General features: G+C 42.8%; 1 protein-coding gene across 3 annotated transcripts in view; it reads left to right on the forward strand.

Moving 5' to 3' along the window:
- Positions 1-16,958, forward strand: part of LOC128869209 (slo-interacting protein 1) — a 29,011-nt gene extending 12,053 nt beyond the window's left edge. For all 3 annotated transcript variants that reach the window (XM_054111735.1, XM_054111737.1, XM_054111736.1), the window contains one exon: positions 15,974-16,958. In XM_054111735.1, coding sequence (XP_053967710.1) covers positions 15,974-16,840 — 867 coding nt within the window. In that variant the 3' untranslated portion in view covers positions 16,841-16,958. The remainder of the gene's footprint in view (positions 1-15,973) is intronic.
- Positions 16,959-19,994: the final 3,036 nt, after the last annotated feature.

Below are 19,994 nucleotides of genomic sequence, written 5' to 3' on the forward strand. Positions count from 1 at the left end.
TGTCCACATATGTAAAGGGTACGAGCAGCTTAATTGTGTCTGGGCTAGTTTGATGCTTTTTTCTTTCTTCTGCGATGAACTGAAATACTGCTCAAAAAGGGGTCCGAGCTTAACAACAATCGGTGGTATATATCGCGATTGCACTCTTCACGAGAAAACTTCCGTGCATAATTTTCTCGATACATCCGGAAGTGCTTGTTGCGCTCCTCTTGAGCCTCCTCTGACAGTTGTCCTATTGGTAATAATGAGTTTTCAATTATAGCAGCGCCATGGACTAGTATCTTGTGCATTGTGGGTGTCATCGGATGCCACGCGTAAAGCTTTATATATAATTTAGCGGTATCCAATGCATATTCAGCGTATTTAGCAGAATCAATTTCATAGCCGCTAGATATGGCTTCCAGTATTATTTTAAGCCTGTAAATGAAATTATAATCAACACCTGTGATATCTGCAGCCAATTTTGGGCTTTCGAAAAATCGCCGGCTTGTATTGCCATCATTGGTGTTACCATAATTTGCTTTGGGCATGTCTATAAGTAAGCCTAACTCATCCCGAAATCTTTTTTGAATGGTTTCTTTTGTGGTTTTTTCCAAAAGTTCTTCCTCAGCTGTTCTCTTTGCTCTATACTTTTTCACTGGCAATTTGTAAGCCAAATGCAAAATACTTTCGAATAATCTTATTCTAGCGTGCAGAACGGATAGTCCAAAGTCAAGGGAATCTAGGCTAACTTCATTCTTTTTGTCTAGATTGTTAAAGTCTTTCGATGTTGCTTTACACAAATAACATTGGCTAGTGGACCTGGTATCGGTGGCAGCATTGCAAACTTTACCATCAATCATCGTCATCTTAAAAGTATGCCGGAAAACAAATTTATTTCTTCTTTCGTGACGTCTATACTTTCTTTGATAAACCTAAATCTTATCGGTCTACAGAATCTAGGAGATGACGGAGAAGGGTTTTGCCAAACAATTTTTCTGTTTTCGTTTCCGCAGGTGATTTGTAGTGGCACAAAAGAGCTAAGAAAAATGTTGGCATCCGAACTAGAAGTATCCTCAATTTTTTGTTTATATTTAGCTTGCTGGGAACCATCGCATCCCCACTTGCATATTATTGTAAGAGAATTTCTTTCGTCCTCGCTTAGAGTGAGGAGCACATCCTCTAAATACATTGATAAGCGCAGAATTGTCTTATCGATGAGGCTTTGCAAGTCAGTTTCTGCATAAGAACTAGTTACCCGTATTTGCGTTTGGTAACATTCTTTTTTAGCTTCTAACAAGCGATCGTAACAGGGATAAAGATAAGGGTTTGTATTACGAATTATTTCATATTGCTCTCTTGTTAAGTCTGCTTCTACAAACATAGCTAAGGCTGCATGCGGTGTCAATATATTACCTCTCCCCGGGCTTGTTGATTCGCTGCGCGTGATGGTGATTCTGCGATTTCTTTCAGAATTCGCGAGGCGTTCCTCTGCCCTTTTGCTATTAGAGTGGATTGCGCAGCATGTATAATAACTGTATCTTCTACCATGGAACGGACTTCTTCCGTTTTCCTACGTTTACTTCGCTCACTACACTTTTCGAATGATTTCAATGGACGGCCAGGGCGAAAATGTGACTTATTTGGAATTTCGATTGTTCCATTTAACCAAGCCTGGTTAGCTTTTAGAAAAGCGTCCTCCTTTCTTCTGGCTTTAGTCCACTTTTCCTTAAGCTGTGCTTTAAAATAAGAAAAGCTTTTCTTAAATGTTTGCACATATTCAGCTGTATATGCATGACAAGACAGCAGGTTATCTTTTAAGAAATCTAATTTTTCCTCCAAAGATGTCAAATTCTGCCCTTACATTTGATTGTAGAGATATTGACGAGTTACTTGTCTAGTGCCTGATGAGCTGGCAATACCTAAGATAAGCAAAATTGGCTTAGAAATCAAAACAAATGCAATAATTTTTATATTGACTTAAAACAAGCGTGTATAAAACCCTTTATATGACCCTCTATCTTAAGTATCTGCAGCTCACTTTTATGCACGTGGCGAGCTAATTGCACCAGGTATCATGTTCAACACTAACTTTCACTTGGACGGACTTGGAAATATACCAAACTGGGTTTTCAAAACCAAAAAACACAAAAAAACAAAAATAAATTATACCCTAAATGAAATAGGCACCACTTATCCATTTATAACTATTAAAATCACAAACACCATTAACAAATGATAATATTCACCTGAAATATCATAATCCATCACGATTACTCAGCTCGGTAACTTAAATCCGTAAATATTCACGTTAAAGCATACGATTTTACAGCGGTTAAAGAAAAACGATAACGTGCGTTTCAGAAATAGCTATGTTTTGATTAACTGACAGCTAATGCAAAGTATGGGATTGACCGTAGGAGGTTGCATTATTGTTCCTCGGTCTATTTTCAAGTTGTGGGAGTGCTTTTTTTTGTAGTTGTGACCACTTTCTGAAATCCAATTATGGCCGCCTAAATAGCTTAAATCTACCTATGTGCAACGGTTGTACTTCGTCGGACCCGAAGAGATGCGCGAGCTATTTTAGCCGGCTGTTTACACTGCATCCTCCGGGCGACATAACCAAACGTCGTGTTACCAGAAGGCTGCACAAACTGACGAACGACAGTGCGCCACTTACTTTCTCCGGTGATGAGGTTCAGGGGGCCATCAACAAGTCGAAATCATCGAAAGCCATTGGCCCTGACGGATTAAACGCGCTGATGCTGAAGCATCTGGGACCCCTGGGAGTAGGATACCTCACAAGGGTCTTCAATTTGTCCCTGGCCACTCTCATCATCACTGACAAGTGGAAAGCAGGGAGAGTGGCCCCACTATTGAAACCTGGGAAACCCGCCAACCAAGGGGAGTCTTATCGGCCGATAACTCTCCTTTCCCCAGTAGTGAAGACACTTGAAGCCCTCCTACTCCCACTCTACACGACACACCTGGCCCCAGCCCCACATCAGCACGAATTCCGACGAGTGCACAGCACCACCACTGCACTCACCGCCATAAACGCCCAGATAAATCGCGGGCTTAACCAAAACCGCCTCTGCGAGAGGACTGTCCTAGTAGCGTTGGACCTAAAGAAGGCTTTCGATACAGTCAGCCATTCCACGCTACTAGATGATATTTATCAGTCGACACTCCCGCCAGGGCTGAAGAGGTGGTCCACGAACTACCTGAGCGGTCGGCACTCGTCAGTGATTTTTCGAGATCAAATATCAAAGCAGAGGAAGATTAAGCAAGGTGTACCGCAGGGTGGTGTCCTTTCACCCTTGCTTTTTAACTTCTACATCTCGAAGCTCCCCCAACCACCAGCGGGAGTTTCCCTGATCTCATACGCTGACGATTGCACGATAATGGCGTCGGGCAATGACATCGATGGCCTGTGTTCCAAAGTGAACAACTACCTCACCGACCTTTCTCGGTTTTTCACTGCGAGGAATCTCCAACTATCCCCCACCAAGTCCACGGCGACCCTTTTCACCACCTGGACAAAGGAGGTCAAGCTGTCCCTTAAGGTAAAAGTCGACGACGCACCAATTCCGACTGTAAATAACCCCAAAATTTTGTGTGTAACCTTTGACAGCTTTCTCTCCTTCTCTGCGCATACAACCGCAATTGCCACTAAAGTCCAAAATCGCAACAAGGTCCTCAAATCGCTGGCCGGCAGCACTTGGGGCAAAGACAAAGAACTGTTGCTTTCGACATTTAAACTAAACTATGCTGCGCCTGTCTGGTCGCCTGGAACTAGTGATTCGCAGTGGACAAAGCTTCAGACATGTCAAAATACCGCCATTCGGACAGCGACCGGGTGCCTCCTGATGTCACCCATCCAACACCTACACAACGAGGCACAAATGCTCCCCGTTGCGGAGCACAACAAATTGCTCAGTAAGCAGTTCCTGCTGGGGTGTTACCGCAGGTTTCACCCCTGCAGACACCTGCTTGAGCCTGAGCCGCCTCCCAGGCACGTCAGGAGACACCTCCTAGACTACGCTGACGAACTCCAGGACAAAACTGACCGAAACCTACTGGACCGGACAGTATTTAGACAGTCAATAAACGACATTCACCGGGAGACCGTTACCACCTTCATAAACTCCCGTCGTGTGAATGCCATAATCGGAGTCCAACCACCACCTATCGCAGATGAAGAGCTCCAGCTTCCCCGTGAGACTCGTGTAACACTGGCACAATTACGTTCTGGATATTGTAGCAGGTTAAACTCATACTTATCCAGAATTGACCCCGACATACCAAACACATGTCCGGCATGTGAAGGTACCCCGCACGACACTAACCACCTCTTCACATGCCCCTCAAACCGACTCATCTAACCCCCCTCTCCCTCTGGACCCAACCTGTCGAAACAGCATGTTTCCTGGGCCTACCCCTAGATGAGCTAGACGAAGACGACCGATGATATACTTACACTGACAGGGCTAACTATGCTGTTAAAAAACAACAACAACCAGGGAGACTCCCGCTGGTGGTTGGGGGAGCTTCGAGATGTAGAAGTTGAACAGCAAGGGAGAAAGAACACCACCCTGCGGTACACTTTGCTAAATCTTCCTCTGCTTTGATGTTTGATCTCGAAAAATCACTGACGAGTGACGACCACTCAGGTAGTTTGCGGACCACCTCTTCAGCCCTGGCGGGAGTGTCGACTGATAAATATCATCTAGTAGCGTGGAATGGCTGACTGTGTCGAAAGCCTTCTTCAGGTCCAACGCTACTAGGACAGTCCTCTCGCAGGGGCGGTTTTGGTTAAGCCCGCGATTTATCTGGGCGTTTAAGGCGGTGAGTGCTGTGGTGGTGCTATGCACTCGTCGGAAGCCGTGCTGATGTGGGACTGGGGCCAGGTGTTTCGTAAAGAGTGGGAGTAGGAGGGCTTCAAGTGTCTTCACTACTGGGGAAAGGACAGTTATCGGACGATAATATTCCACTTGGTTGGCGGGTTTCCCATGTTTCAGTAGTGGGACCACTCTCCCTGCTGTCCACTTGTCAGGGATGATGAGAGTGGCCAAAGACAGATAGAAGACCCTTGTGAGAAATTCTACTTCCAATGGTCCCAGATGCTTCAGCATCAGCGCGTTTAGTCCTGCAGGGCCAATGGCTTTTGATGTTTTTGATTTGTTGATGGCCCCCTGAACCTCATCACCGGAGAAAGTAAGTGGCGCACTGTCGTTTATCAGTTTGTGTAGCCTTCTGGTAGCACGACGCTTGGATCTGTCGGCCGGAGGATGCAGTATAAAATAGGTCGCGCATCTCTTCGGGTCCGACGAAGTGCAACCGTTGAAGGTGATAGCCACCTTGTCGTTGTGCTTCGTCGGGTTCGACAGGGACCTAACGGTGGGCCAGAGCTTACTCACCACTGAGGTGAGGTTACAGGCCTTCAAGTGCTCAACCCTTTAAGTCCGCTTGTGTTGATCTATCAGTTGCCGGATCTCCAAATTGAGATCCCTTATGCGGGGATTGACAGGATCGGCCTGGCGTAGGTGGTCACGCTCGTTTGCTAAGCTGGCTGCTTCTGCTGGGAAATGAGGACGGATGTCCTTGAAACTTCCAGCTGGGATGAAGCGAGCCGCAGCAGCTGTGAGCACCTTGCGGAATGCGCGTGTGCCTACGCGCACATCGGTGGGGATGGGAAGAGCGGCGAAGGTGTCCTCGGTGAATTCCTTGAAGCCGGCCCAATTAGCTTTTTTAGTGTTAAAATAGGACCGGTGATTCACGGAAACAAAGTCGGCAGGTCTCTCAATCGAGACGATAATGGGCAAGTGGTCTGATGCAAGCGATAGCATAGGTGGCCACGTTATGCTATTTATCAGACCCGCGCTAGCTATTGTTAGGTCAGGCGAGCTGCTGCGATTGCCCACTACCCTGGTGGGGGCTTCGTCGTTCACAGTGCTGAATGTCGAATCGTCTATTTGCTCTGCCAATTGCTCTCCCCTACGATCATTTGGCAGGCTTGAATGCGCAGGCTCGTTATGCGCATTGAAGTCACCTACAACCAATCGGTTTTCACCTCTGATGAGCGCACCTATATCAGGGTGATATCCTGCCGGGCAGCAGGTGACAGCTGTGCCTTGACATTCTAAGGTGCTGTCCCTGCGGTCTCTTCGACCTTACTCGTGAGTCCGTTACAGTTGAATTGTAGAAGCTTGAAGCTTCTAGGTAAGGTCGTTGTAAATCGGGAGGGACGCGTGGGATTGCCTACGTTGGGCCTGCTGTGCAATCCGCTGTTGTTGTTGCGGCCTGATGATGGTGGGCGGCCGCGCGGTGGGGGGCGGTTGCGGGTGCAGAGCTCTGCAGCAGGGGGCAAAGTAGTCAGTTGTCCACTCACGGGTGGTGCGCAGGCCGGAACATCTCCGAAAATGGCACCAGCCATTGCAAGAATTGCATTTGACTGATGCCAGATTCCGAGGAAGTACGGCCTGGCACACGGAACAGACTGTGCGGGGGACCAAGAGCTGCTGCTTTGTCCCCGCAACACGTGGCCTGTGTGACTTGAGGCCTGAACAGGTCTTAAGGTGGCTCCACCCGTTGCACGTATTGCACCTAACCGAGGTGGAGCTTGGGTGGAGCCATTTATGGCATACGCAGCAATAGAATACATTTGGCCTAAGGTTGGACTTAATACTAGCTTGGGAAGAAGTATTAGGGGCAAAATTGCTGCAAGGAGCTACTCCTGTGACGTTAGAGGTGGGGTGATATATGGTTCACTAGACACGACTAGTTTACTGGGGCGGTAGCCCTTGGTCGGGGAAAAACCCGAGTCATTCCGGTAACGTAGAACCGGCTGCCGTGGTAATGACTAAATTGTTTGTCAGATAGGTCGGTTGGGCGTTCCAGATAGTTATGGTAGCCGGTCACAAATGATGCGTTCCAACGCTTTACATGTTCGCGAAGATTTCTTGCGTCGCCTGCACTGCTACCTTAAAGGCGTTGTTGGGAACACCGTCTGGGCATGGTGCCTTCTTATATCTTACACGCGTCAACATGCTGTTTTTGTTGTTGTAGCAGCATAAACATTCCCCATACATGTACGGAGAGTGCTGCTGGAGTGACAGTTCTTGGCCGGATATATAGTATTATAAATCCGGGCCGTTATGGTAACCTAGAACCGACTGTTGGGGCAACTACAACACGCTTAAGACTTCTTCTGTTGTAACTGGCGGAATGTAGTCTATGTCAGGCTCATTTTGGTGTCGGTCACTAGTTTCCTCCTGTTGTTGAAAAAGCTCCATTACCACTTGGCTGAGCAACATGTGGCATGTAGGTTGTGGTGTTCGGGGTGCTTCCATATTCATTTCTCCAAATCAATTGGAGGCTCTCGGCGTTGAAGGCAAGTCTCTTCCATTTTTGTACCGTCCTTCGTTCTTCTGGCAGTTGTATATCGTTGATCTCAATTACTATAGCCAAATGATCGCGGTGAGTGCACAAATTTTTGTCTACCATCCATTTTGCGCGGTTTGCTGTGGTGCAGTCTATAAAAGCGACGTCGATTATTGATCGGCCGCTACCGCAGTCGAATGTGTTCACTCCTGGGGAGACCAGGCACTGAAGTCTCGTGCGATGAGAATCGGTCGCTTTCCTCATAGCTCAAATTTCAGTGCTGTCATCACGTGTTCAAAATCTTCTAAGCTCCACTTTGGTGGTGCATAGTAGCTCACATAGTACGAACCGTCTAACTTCACCCATTTTAATCCGGTTGAGAGATCCAAGCGCCATTACTTTCTTAGCATTTTCATCCTGGAGTGCAACGTGGTTTTATCCGGCTTTCTCACTTGCCCTTGCTCTATGACCGCCTCAAGTAGCTTTTCAGTTGTGTTTAAGTTGGATATAAGACTTTTGCATTGCAGTGTTACAGTGTGGGTCTTCAGATTAACCGTTGCAATGCTTTTCAGCGCCTTTTCGAAAGCTTTCTGGTAATCGGTAGAGTCACCTTCTTCCCTTTTTTTAACTCTATAAGGAACCCACGTATTTGTGTTGTCCACATTGTTTAGAACCTCTCACAGACATCTTTCAATTCTGCGCTGAATTTCACTGCGCGTACCATGTCCGCGGAAGATGTGCCTTCCCTCATTTTGTGGAGTATAATCGCATCAGATCTAGGTCGAAGCGACCCGTGGGTTTTCTCTACATTGGTTGGCTTCTTTTTCCTCTGAACCGTCTGCCATTTTTCTGTGGTCGCAGAAGATGCCGATTTCTGTGGTGATTTTCACCTTATTTTCTTGGGGTCAGGCGATGTGGATCCTTCGTTTGGTATGGATTCTGGAGTGGTTTTAGACCTCAGCTCTTTTTCTGACGAAGGAAAGCTTTTTCCAGCCCCTCTTGTTGTTTTGCTCATCTTCAAAGGGTTGCGAATTAGTTTAGGTAAAGGGTTTTCCAATAACAGGTGTTATTGGTGAATGGATTGCTCTATCGAGAGATGATTAACTATTTTTTATGGCCGGAAGTGGATGGTATTGATCTGGACCACGTTTATTTTCAAAATGATGGTGCTGCGTGCCACACAAGCAACGAAACTATTGATCTTTTACGAGAAAAGTTTCCGGACCGGGTTATCTCTCGAAGAGGTGATCACAATTGGTCACCGAGATCTTGTGATCTAACACCTTATGAGTTTTTTCTTCAACTGCATGCTCACCTCCGTGGGTGCAAATTTAATTTTGTTAACCATTTTCCTTATGTCATTGTGGACATTGCGGTGTGTGTCGGTATATTTCATAAGACCGTCGATTTCCTTTCCAAGGCGCCCAATCAAATCAGGTAACGAACAAGCTTTCGGCTCATTGTTATTTCATGGCGATGTCAACTTTTTTTGGTGCCTGTCCATCACCCGCGGCGAGTTCAGCTGGCGCTGTTGCTTGTCTTCGATGTGGTGTGTTGGGATACCTGAGATCCGCTCAAGGATGGAGCTTGTGTGCGCTGCCACTCCGTTGGTTCGTCGATGGCTCGCTGCCAAGGAAGCTGAGTTACTTTCAACTGCTTTGTTTGCCGCCGGTGTGTTACTTGTAACAGGTGCTGGTTGTGGTGGAGTTCTATTAAAAACAGAATTCCTCTTAAAGACTGCGGCTCCTCCTTCATCATTGTTGTTTTCTTCTTTGCTTTTGTTTATTTTTTATTCTCAATTTTGCCCATGCCTTATGAGCCCAAGCTCACACCTGCTATCTCTGCACGTGTATGTAGTTTTCGTAAGTCTTATAGTTTTATATGGAACAGGGGGCCATACTAGATGTGACTCTGATCCTTATGAGTATCAGTGTTCAGAGCCAGACTTTAAACCGGAACTAATGGGGAGTAATCTCCATTCAACCTGCATGGTCTCTTAAGACCACGCGCTTTGTGAGACCTGTTAGGTCTTAATAGGGCGGAGAAGCAACAAACCCTTCCTTAAATCAATTCAGTTGGATTTGACTCCGCCTACTCAGATTAGAGAGGTTTACTGTCCCAGCCCGATCGCAATCTGCTTCCGATCCACTATGCCATAATCAGGATCCTACTGAATCAATCCTGATGGCCCGCAGGCCGCACTGTCATATTATCACCAGCCGCTCTTAACATGGAGAACAGTCAGACGCCCCTGGATTTTTTATGTTCACCATGCAGTTACATGGTGAAGGGCACACTTATTTGTAAAAGGCGGTGTTGACTCGCCTTTCACACAGAAATCTCATCGGAATAGCTAGCTTTTATACCGCGTCCTCCATCTCCTCCACTCATTGTCGGGGGTTACTTATTTGTCAAAACTTATTCGCAACTAACCTGCTACTACAGGCTGTCCGGTTATCCGCAACATACCGACCCCACGGTAGCTTAGAGCCCAGCTTAGTTGTCCGATCCCTAGGGAGCGTGGACCTCCGTGGGAACACCTTGTTTTATCCTCCTCTGTTTTGAGTTTGGTGTCGGAAAATGACTGACGAGTGTCGACGACTCAAATAATTCCCGGACCATCTCTTCAGGCCCGGCGGTAGGGTCGTCTGTATAATATCATCTAGTAATTCCTACCTCATGACTTAATCATAATAGTAATATAAAAGAATAACTAATAAACTGCTTATATCCAATCGCAGGCATTTTATTTCAGTTCTTGTTCAGGCTTTGTTGAACTATAAAATATGTAATCGAAAATATTTGTAATCTATCTGAATGTAATACTGGACACACATATGTATAAAAATATTTGCACTAAAATATATACAAATTAATTGAAATAATACACTACTCGAAACGCAGTAAGCGCGTTGAGACCAAGGAATAAAAAAAACCCTAACTTGTCCAATAGTGCGCAAGCTAATGCCTCTCCGTTCTGTTGAGCACCACAACGTTTCGCCAAATTGAAGGCGTAAGATGATTTCATCGCCTGCATTACCTGCTCAGCGTAAGCACTCCGCTATGAGATGGTACACAGGCGTCATCAGGGGACGCCCAGTGGTTAAATTTGCCATCAGTGTATTGATCCATCTTAGCGACTGCGTGTGTTATTTGGGCCCAGAGAGTTAGTCTGGGTTCCAGCCTTATGCCTAGGTACTTCAAATCCTTTTTTGTGGTTAGCGTATTGGAATGGGTTTGCATGCTGGTTTCTAATGGGATGTGCTTCTTAGTTAGTAGCTCCGTTTTTTCGTTGACCAATTGTAGACCACATTATCTAGTCACGTTTTTGTCCGTATCATAACTCGGTTAAATATTCTGCGAGCTTCTTCATGGCAATATAGCCTGTGTATCCGAGAATTGCTCCTTGTGCAGCCGCTCCGGATGTGACTACTATACATTGAAAGCCCTCTGGGGCTTGATGGACGAGTTTGCGATCTCGCAAGTAGTTTCTCATGATGCGCTGTAAATATATCGGAATTACTACACAGTAGACAATATATTCAATTTAGCCGCTATTGTGCATTTAAAATTCGAAGAAAAGAAGAAAGCGGCGTTTAATAGAGTATCAAGAAATACTTTGATATAAAAGGTGCACCATATTGGTCTTGTAACGAAACTAGTGAAGTTCATAGAGAATATATTAAGCGATACAAAGACAGTTGTATGAAATGTCTCAGAAATTTCAGATACATTCAAAATAAGCTCAGGCGTCAAACGGGGATGCTTATTGTCGCCTATACTATTTGCTCTTTTCATAAACGACTTACATGAAAGCTTAGAAGGAGATTTAAACATTGTTAGCGGATTACCCATGCGAACTACAAGAGATGATTAATAATCTTGAAAGTTACTGCAACCTATGGAACCTTGAAGTAACCCGCTCAAAGTCACATATAATGGTGTTTAAAAAAGGTGGGAAACTTAGTAAAGAGGAGAAATGGTATTATAGTAAGGACGAAATACAGACTGTGTCTCGATATATGTATTTACTTAAGAGTGAAAATAACACCTCAGATGAATTTAAAAAAACATGTTGAAAACAGAAAAGCTGCAGCAAAAAATGGTATTAATGCTGCCGTGGACGGGTCTTTTAAAAAAGAAAGAAATTTCAATTGAAGCTAAATGGCAACTTTTTCTTCGAGTTTGTCGTTCAATACAGTACAGGTGTGGGTGGTTTGAAGAAGTCGATATACTGCAAAAGTATTTTGTAAAGCGAATTCTGATGCTCCGGTCACATATGCATACATACATTTTTGAAAGCGGCATGCCAGAAAATCATTTGTTCACTTTAGAACTGTTCACAAAATCGGCTGCCACATTATCTGGATAAAAAAAAAATAAATAAATAATTGGCACGTACACTTCTGTTAGGTGTTTGGCCGAGCTCCTCGTCGTATTTGTGGTGTGCGTCTTGATGGTGTTCCACAAATGGAGGGACCTACAATTTCAAGCCCACTCCGAACGGCAGATAATTTTATGAGGAGCTTTTTCATGGCAGAAATACACTCGGAGGTTTGCCATTGTCTGCCGAGGGGCGACCGCTAATAGAAAAATGTTTTTATTAATTTTGCTTTCACTGAGATTCGAACCAACGACCTCTCTGTGAATTCCGAATGGTAATCACGCACCAACCCATTCGGCTACGGCGGCCGCCTATCTGGATAGAATATGCAAAATTGCTTTTAACAAACCACAACCAAGCAAGGATGAAGTACAAGTAGGATATATAAGGAATTAGATTAGTTAAAAAGTCTGGTTTATTTAAAAAAATATGACTTAGAATCAAGCATGTGGATAATGAGGGCTAGAAGTGACATAACACATTTCCTGCCGCGCAGCCCATTATCAAGAGAATATTTAAAACTCTTTTCCAGAAAATTTACCTTAAAAAATTCACAACTCTGGGGAAAATGATCATTGAGATAAACTTTTGCGTTTTATTAAATATGCCTTTAGATACAAAGATTACATAATGAAAGAGTTTAACTGGTTTTAAAACCCGTAAACCGAATAATTGTTTTGCACGAAAAATAAATCCACAAACGGCTGTTGACATTGTAGTTAAGTTATTGTAATTATTTTTTTTCTTAATGCTAGAATAAGTAATTATCAAATTTCTACATTTTACTTTTATATGCAATAAATACTCCAAAGCGGCTAGCATAACCAGCCATCTTACACTATTGAATGCGTTCTTTACATCTAAGGAGACACATGAGTTGCATTATACACAATTCTTCAGCGTTATGTACACCTGCGGCCAGTGGAGGCAATGGAAGCATCTTGCTGGACCCAAGCACTTAAAGCAGCGATTGATATTTAGCTGAAATCGCATTCAGCAGCCGATAATAATGCGTGAATTATCGAGGGGAGTTCCAGCTTTCTCCTGTTTTAGTGTCACGTAAGCATGTACCTGCTCTCTGCTGTTCGGTGCTGACATGTTTACGCCTATTTCGTTTTTAAATTTTCTACCCCTTCTGCCTTGAAAATCTCATATCTGTAGAGTGGTTTTTAAAGCCTCACAGAACGTGGGCTTAATATGCTATCTTTAACTAGCTCGACCAATATCGCTCTCACTCTTATTATTCTAACGGTTTTTATTTTTATTTCCTTGTCGATAGGCTTTATTTTGCTTCAGAGGTTCATACTAATAGGACTATGAATAAGTTCGTGCGGTTTTTTTTCGAAATTTGAAACTTTATTGACGTAAAATGGTTACAAATTTAATATTCAAAATATTGTCCATCGCTTACTACTACTTTTTCCCATCTTTCTGGCAATTCACGGATTCCCTTTGTGAAAAATTCGGTCGGTTTTGCCGCAATCCACGAATCGATCCATTTTTTGACTTCATCGTAATTACGGAAGTGCTGGTCAGCCAGGCCATGTTGCATCGATCGGAAGAGATAGTAATCGGATGGCGCAAGGTCTGGACTATACAGCGGGTGGGGTAGGACATCCCATTTGAGCGTTTCTAAGTATGTTTTGACCACTTGTGCAACATGTGGCCGAGCATTGTCATGTTGCAAAATAACTTTGTCGTGTCTATCGGCGTATTGCGGCCGTTTTTCTCGCAGTGCTCGGCTCAAACGCATCAATTGTCGTCGGTAGACATCCCCCGTAATCGTTTCATTCGGTTTCAGTAGCTCATAATACACAACACCCAGCTGGTCCCACCAGATACACAGCATAACCTTCAGGCCATGAATATTCTGCGCCGACGTCGATGTTGAAGCATGGCCAGGGTGTCCATACGTTGCCCGACGTTTTGGATTGTCGTAATGGACCCACTTTTCATCGCCAGTCACAATTCGATGCAAAAAACCCTTTCTTTTGTGCCGTTGAAGCAGTTGTTCGCATGCCATAAAACGGCGTTCAACGTCTCTTGGCTTCAATTCATACGGCACCCAATGGCCTACCTTTCGGATCATTCCCATGGCTTTTAAACGTTTGGAAATGGTTGATTGATCAACTCCCAAAGTTTTTGCAACCTCTTCTTGCGTTTGAGCCGGATCTTGATCGAGCAATTCCTCCAATTCGGTATCCATGAACTTTGGCGGCGCACCCTCGCGTTCTTCGTCTTCCAAGCCAAAATCACCACTTTTAAAGCGTGCAAACCACTTCTGGCACGTTCGCTCAGATAGAGCATGCTCACCATAAACTTCCACCAAGATACGATGACTTTCGGCTGCTTTTTTCTTCATATTAAAATAATGAAGAAGAATTCCCCGCAAAAACACATTATTTGGCACGAAATTCGACATTTTCAAGTGTGGTAAAAATATTGTTGTTTACGCTTCAAATAAAAAACTTATACTGACGTTTGTGCCTTACGACAGTAGCTCTCCAATGAATGTTTGGAAATGTGGCTCGATGGAATAATAATCAAGTTACGCCATCTGTTGTAAAACCGCACGAACTTATAAATAGACCTATTATGTTTTCTATCACTTTTAATGTGCAGTGTACTTTTGCCCTTCTCCATATCTTTGGTATTCAAGTGCGATCTAGAAGTATGGCTATGCCTTTTTTGAGTAATGCAGGGCAGACACCATCATCCAGTATCTGGTTTAAGTGGCTCGAAGCTGTTCATCACCACTTCAATTTTATTTGGCCACAATCCATTCATTCCAGAATTTCCATTACGTTCAGGATAATGTAGAATGTTAAACTTCTTCCAACACGACACTAGCCACCTATTCAGCCCCGAAGAAGAGCAAACTATCGAAGGCGACACGCAATAATTAGGGGTTGTTTACAGTCTGTATTGGTATGACATCTACTTTGACATTAAGATGTAGTGTGCACTCTTCGTCGAGGTAATAAATAGGGTAGCCGAGGATTTAGAAAGTAGGAGATTCCCCGCAGCGAAGAAGGGAGAAAGGCTGGAGAGATAATCGTTCGCCTTCGAACACAAGCCAATGATGTCATTGACAAACGCCATTATCGAACCGCCTGCTTAGGAAATCAATGCGGATCGCTGAGCATCTGTTGGGAAATTAGGGCGAATGTGCCTTAACTGTCTAGCAACTATGAAGCGAGGTGCTGCAGCAGTGATTACCGTGCGAAATACGCTTTCGCATACGTACACATCGGTCGGAATGGAAGTTCTGCTAAGGTGTCCTCAGGTGAATTGCGTGAAGCCAACCCCACCAGCTTTATTAAAGTTAAGGTAGGAGCTGTGATTTACGGAAATAACGTGGACAGGCTATGAAATAATCGCATAGGTCCCAAAATTATGCTATTAGATCAGCGTCAGTCAATAATTGTTTGGTCTGGTGAGCTGCTGCAGTTACACACTATCCTTGTAGGGGCGTTGTTGTTGTGGCAGCGGAAACGTTCCCCATACATGTACCAGGCGCGTTGCTGAAGTGAGGTAGAACCTATTGCCGTGGATGCGTCGTCGTTTACTATGCTGACTATCAAATCCTCTATCTGTTTTGCTAATCATGTGGTAAGTGTGAATGCTAAAGTCACCAAGTACCAATAGGTGGCTCTTAACGAAGGCGCCGGCGCAGTGTACGAAGTGGAGGCGGTATAGGCTGTTGTAACACGCCAATGTTCTTCAAGCGCGATGTCAAAAGATGGCTAGTTGATCAACGGAAGGCTTTCATGTGGAAATCATCTCTAGTTAGTCTTGATATGGGTCTGGTCGATACATTTATTTCCCTGGACATGATTTTCTGCTTTATAAGGGAATTTCTGCGAATTTCCCCGAACGGCTTTTATGGGTGCACTGGTTCGAACCACGCGAGGACGACCATTTCTTTTTCTATCTGTCACTTCAGACGTTTGGGAAAAACGACGATATCGTGCGGTAAAAAAACATTTTCGGAATACTAAATTTTTTCAACTTGCTCTTTTACCAAACTTATGTAAGGCGTAACGGAACTTTTTTCAAAACTCCATATTGTATGGCATTGTACATACTTTTTTCACGAGCATGAGTAAATAGATGGAACGATTGCATGTGAAGTTTTGTGATCTTTAGTATAGTGCGTTTTAATGTTTTATGTTACCAATACGATTATAATGTTTTGTGAATTTATTATATTTTGGTGCGCATTAGGTAAGAACAGGAACTCAGCAAGTAATGGCTGTATCTCCTCGCGCTGCTGAAGTTGTTAATCACAAAACGCTCTCGAAAGAAGAAAATATGGTGTGGAAAGTAAAACGTCGTCAGGATGGCACTAGATATATTGTACGGCGCCCTGCTCGTAATCGCTGTCTTCTACGAGACCGCTCTATATGCATTAATACCGCAACAGTTCGTAATAGAGACATTTCAACTACCACTGAAGAGGATAATATATCAGACATTAAAGTTGGCCGGTATTGGTCAAAAGAGGAACGAAGAAAGCACATTGAGCGGGCCCGAGAACGAAAACAACAACATCAGCAACAACAGCAAATTATTGACGTTACTAATGCATCTAAAATGTGTGTGAAAGAACAATTTTCTTTAAAACTGCCTCAACAAAAATATGGATTAACACAACAACAGCGGTCGAGTCAGCAAAGGTTCACAGAGTATTCGGGTAACCAAATTCAACAGCGAAACATCTCTACATCTTTGCAACAACATTACCAACTGCAATTCAACTCATCAAAGATACAGCAACAAAAACAAACTAGAATAGTCGGACGATGTGATTATAATGGAACTAGCTGCGTTTCTGGTGTTTTATACAATGAAAAGCAGTTAATATTAACAAAAGAGCCAACGCTTGAAGCTAGTGAAATTGAACCATGTGGAATATCAACTCAAATAGAGGAGATCATACCAATGATTGACAAATCTAGCTGCGGTGGACTTCCTAGCTCATTAGTTGTGTCGGGACTACAAGCTGCTGCTTCTGTTAAAAATACTTCCACATTCCCAGTTTCCGCTGAAGGGTGTGAATTGCAAAACTGTATCTCTATTACAACCATCTAGAGTATTATTGATATATTTTGCGAGACAGAGGTCTTTCATTCCATTTTTATTTAAATCTGTTGTTTTCACATCATTTAAAACGAAATGATGAAAAAAATAAATAATATACTATTCTGAAGTTATATTGGTTATATATTTTTCTGGCCTAAATCTTGCAACAAATTTGGTAAGCGCGAGGATGGAGAGGTTCCTAGGATTCTGAAAGGTATGTAAGTGCTTGTAGTCTTCCGCTAAATATTAGGCAATTAGGAAGATGAGAGGGAAATACGAGGTAAATATTCCAATTTCGCGGGCTGCATTCGACTTTCTATTAGCAGAAAATCGCCAAACACGCAAAACACTTGTCTTATTTATGCCTCTCACAAACAAACTAAACATGCTATATTGCTAAAACCGGTAACATATCTTCGAGACGAGTGTACAAACATAAAAATAATAATAATCGAAAGTTGAATGTACGTATCCCGAAAAATTTGAAAACTCGCCTTATTATTATTATATTTTTGCCCTTTTACAGTTGAAAAACGTACCATTCTAAATACGACGAATGGTCGCCGTAGTTGAACGGTTTGGTGCGTACCTACCATTTGGAGGACGTAGGTTCGAATCTCCAAAATGAAGGAAAATTTGGGTATAATAGTGGCCGTCCCTCGGCAGCCAATGACAATCCTCCGAGTGCATTTCTGCCATGAAAAAGCTCCTCATAAAAATATTTCCGCCGTTCAGAGTCGACTTAAAACTATATAAACGTTTGTCAAGAATATCTTTGCATAGTGAAGAAAAATTCAAAATTTTAGATTGATCGAGAATTCCAACAACAAATAAAAAAGCAAACAAAAAATTTATATACACATTTCACTACTGTACTTGTCTACGCCTATTAGGCGCCATTAATTATTAAATAAACACACACATTACAAAAACAACAACAAAAAAAGATGTTTACTATATTCAAAAAGTGTCAAAAAAATCTTTGCATAACTGATGAAAACAACAAAAAATGCAGTCTTTTGGGATTAATATTTTGTATGTCCTCCTTGGGCATCAATTACTGCTTGATGACGACTTCGCATTGATTTAATTAGTTTCGGAATATCATATACCATTGGAATTTTTGAATCTTGAATGAATCTTATTAATTCACTTTTATTAGTTGGCGATCTTTTTCCTACTTTTATTTTTTAATGAACCCACAAATTTCCGATTGGGTTAATGTCGGGACTTTCGGCGGGAGTATCAATAACTTTGGTGCAGTTGTAGAGTAACCAGGACCTGCATATACAAGATTTATGTTTGGGATTATTATCTTGACAGTATTTGTATTTAAATTTGTTCGAATTTTCCGGGTCCACAAAGCCGAATTTTCTAATACTGGAACTCAATTCGTTTTTTTAAATATCAGGATATACTTCCTTGGTCATTATTTGGGCCAAAAATTTGATTTTACCTACTCCCATTGTTGATATACAACCCCAAACCATTACATTTCCAAACTTTACGGTAGGGATAATATTTTTGTTTTGTAGTGCTGTGAGAGGCTTACGCCAAACTCTGGGGTCCATCATGGTAGTAGAGCATCATTTTCGTCTCATCTGAAAAAATAACGTCATCGCAGTACTCTGTGGGAAGTGATATGTGCTCGGTGGCAAATCGCAATCTTTTATCACCGTTTTGTGCTGACATCAGGGGTTTTTTCCTAACCACTCTTGAAGAATATTTGTGTTTTTGCAACACTTTTCCAACAGTTTCATGAGAAACTCTTAACCCGTAGTCTTTTTCCACTTGAAGAGCTAATCCTCTTGTGCTGCTTTGCGAGCTATTATAAATAGTTTTAATAATTTTACGTTCAATTCGCTGCGTCACTTTTTTTGGTCTGTCTGTAGATCCTTTCAACTCGAGCCTTTCTTTATTTTCAGTTTATTATATTACTAGCAAACCCGGCCCGCTTCCCTGGGCAAAGACACGGCTGGTCCACGTTTTGGCATATATTTCGAGACCCTAGTCATCAATAGGTATGAAAATTACCCCGTATTAAAGCACTTATTAACAGCTTTCATTTGATACCCATATTATACATACACAACCAAAGATTACCCGGGTCCACGTTTTGACCTATATCGCGAGACCCCAGTCATGGAGCGGCATGAAAAATACTCTGTACTAAAACATTCGCCAACAGCTTCCATTTGATACCCATATTGTACATACACATCCAAAGGTTACCCGGGTCCACGTTTTGACCTATATCTCGAACCCTATCCACCAATAGGTATCCAAACTATACGGAAACCATCTTCAATACCTTCTTAACAATGTGTGTAAGTTTGGTTTAATTCGGTGCAAAGACACGGCCGGTTAGCGAACACACACAAAAAGTTGACTTTATTTTATATATAAGACTAGCAACCCGCCCGGCTTTGCACGGGTATAAAATATATACCCTATGTCACTCACTGAAAAAATGATTAAAATCGATCCAGTAGTTTTGGCTTATTCATTACTGCCCGTGGCCCGCACGCGTTAAATTTGGAGTAAAACAATTCCCCTTTCTTTATAGCATGAAGATTTCCTGCTATCTTTGGAATATCTAAATTCATCCCTATACTTTTACATATTTACTTTTTGCATTTTTACATATGTATTTATTTTATTTTTACAACAATTAATATATTACTGAATGTCTTTATATACAACGTTCATAGCTTTCTTGTCATTAGACAATACAAACATGTTTTCTCTAGAGGTTACTCTTGAAAGAGCGACATACAGTTGGCCATGTGAAAAACAGTCAACGCTCAAATCTAAGCCTGCAACGTTGAATGTTTGACCCTGAGATTTATCAATGGTCATTGCAAAAGATGTCTTTACCGGAAATTGTAAGCGTTTAAATTGGAATGGTAGATCCGATGGTATTAGAGGGATTCGGGGAATCAATACATCTTCTCCGGTACCACATCCTGGGAGTATTGTGCACTCTATTACGAAAGTGATTTTACCAGTAAACCCGTGCCATTGCAAAGTTTGGGTAGATTTAGGTTTCTTAATAAAATAACAGGACAACCTATTTTCAGCTCCATTTTGTGAGGAGGGAGTCCAGACGGATTCAAAGAATTTATAAATTCTGTAGGAAAATGAACGGCTTCTTCCAAATCGA

This window comes from Anastrepha ludens, chromosome X (assembly GCF_028408465.1).
Source record: "Anastrepha ludens isolate Willacy chromosome X, idAnaLude1.1, whole genome shotgun sequence".
Lineage (NCBI taxonomy): Eukaryota > Metazoa > Arthropoda > Insecta > Diptera > Tephritidae > Anastrepha > Anastrepha ludens.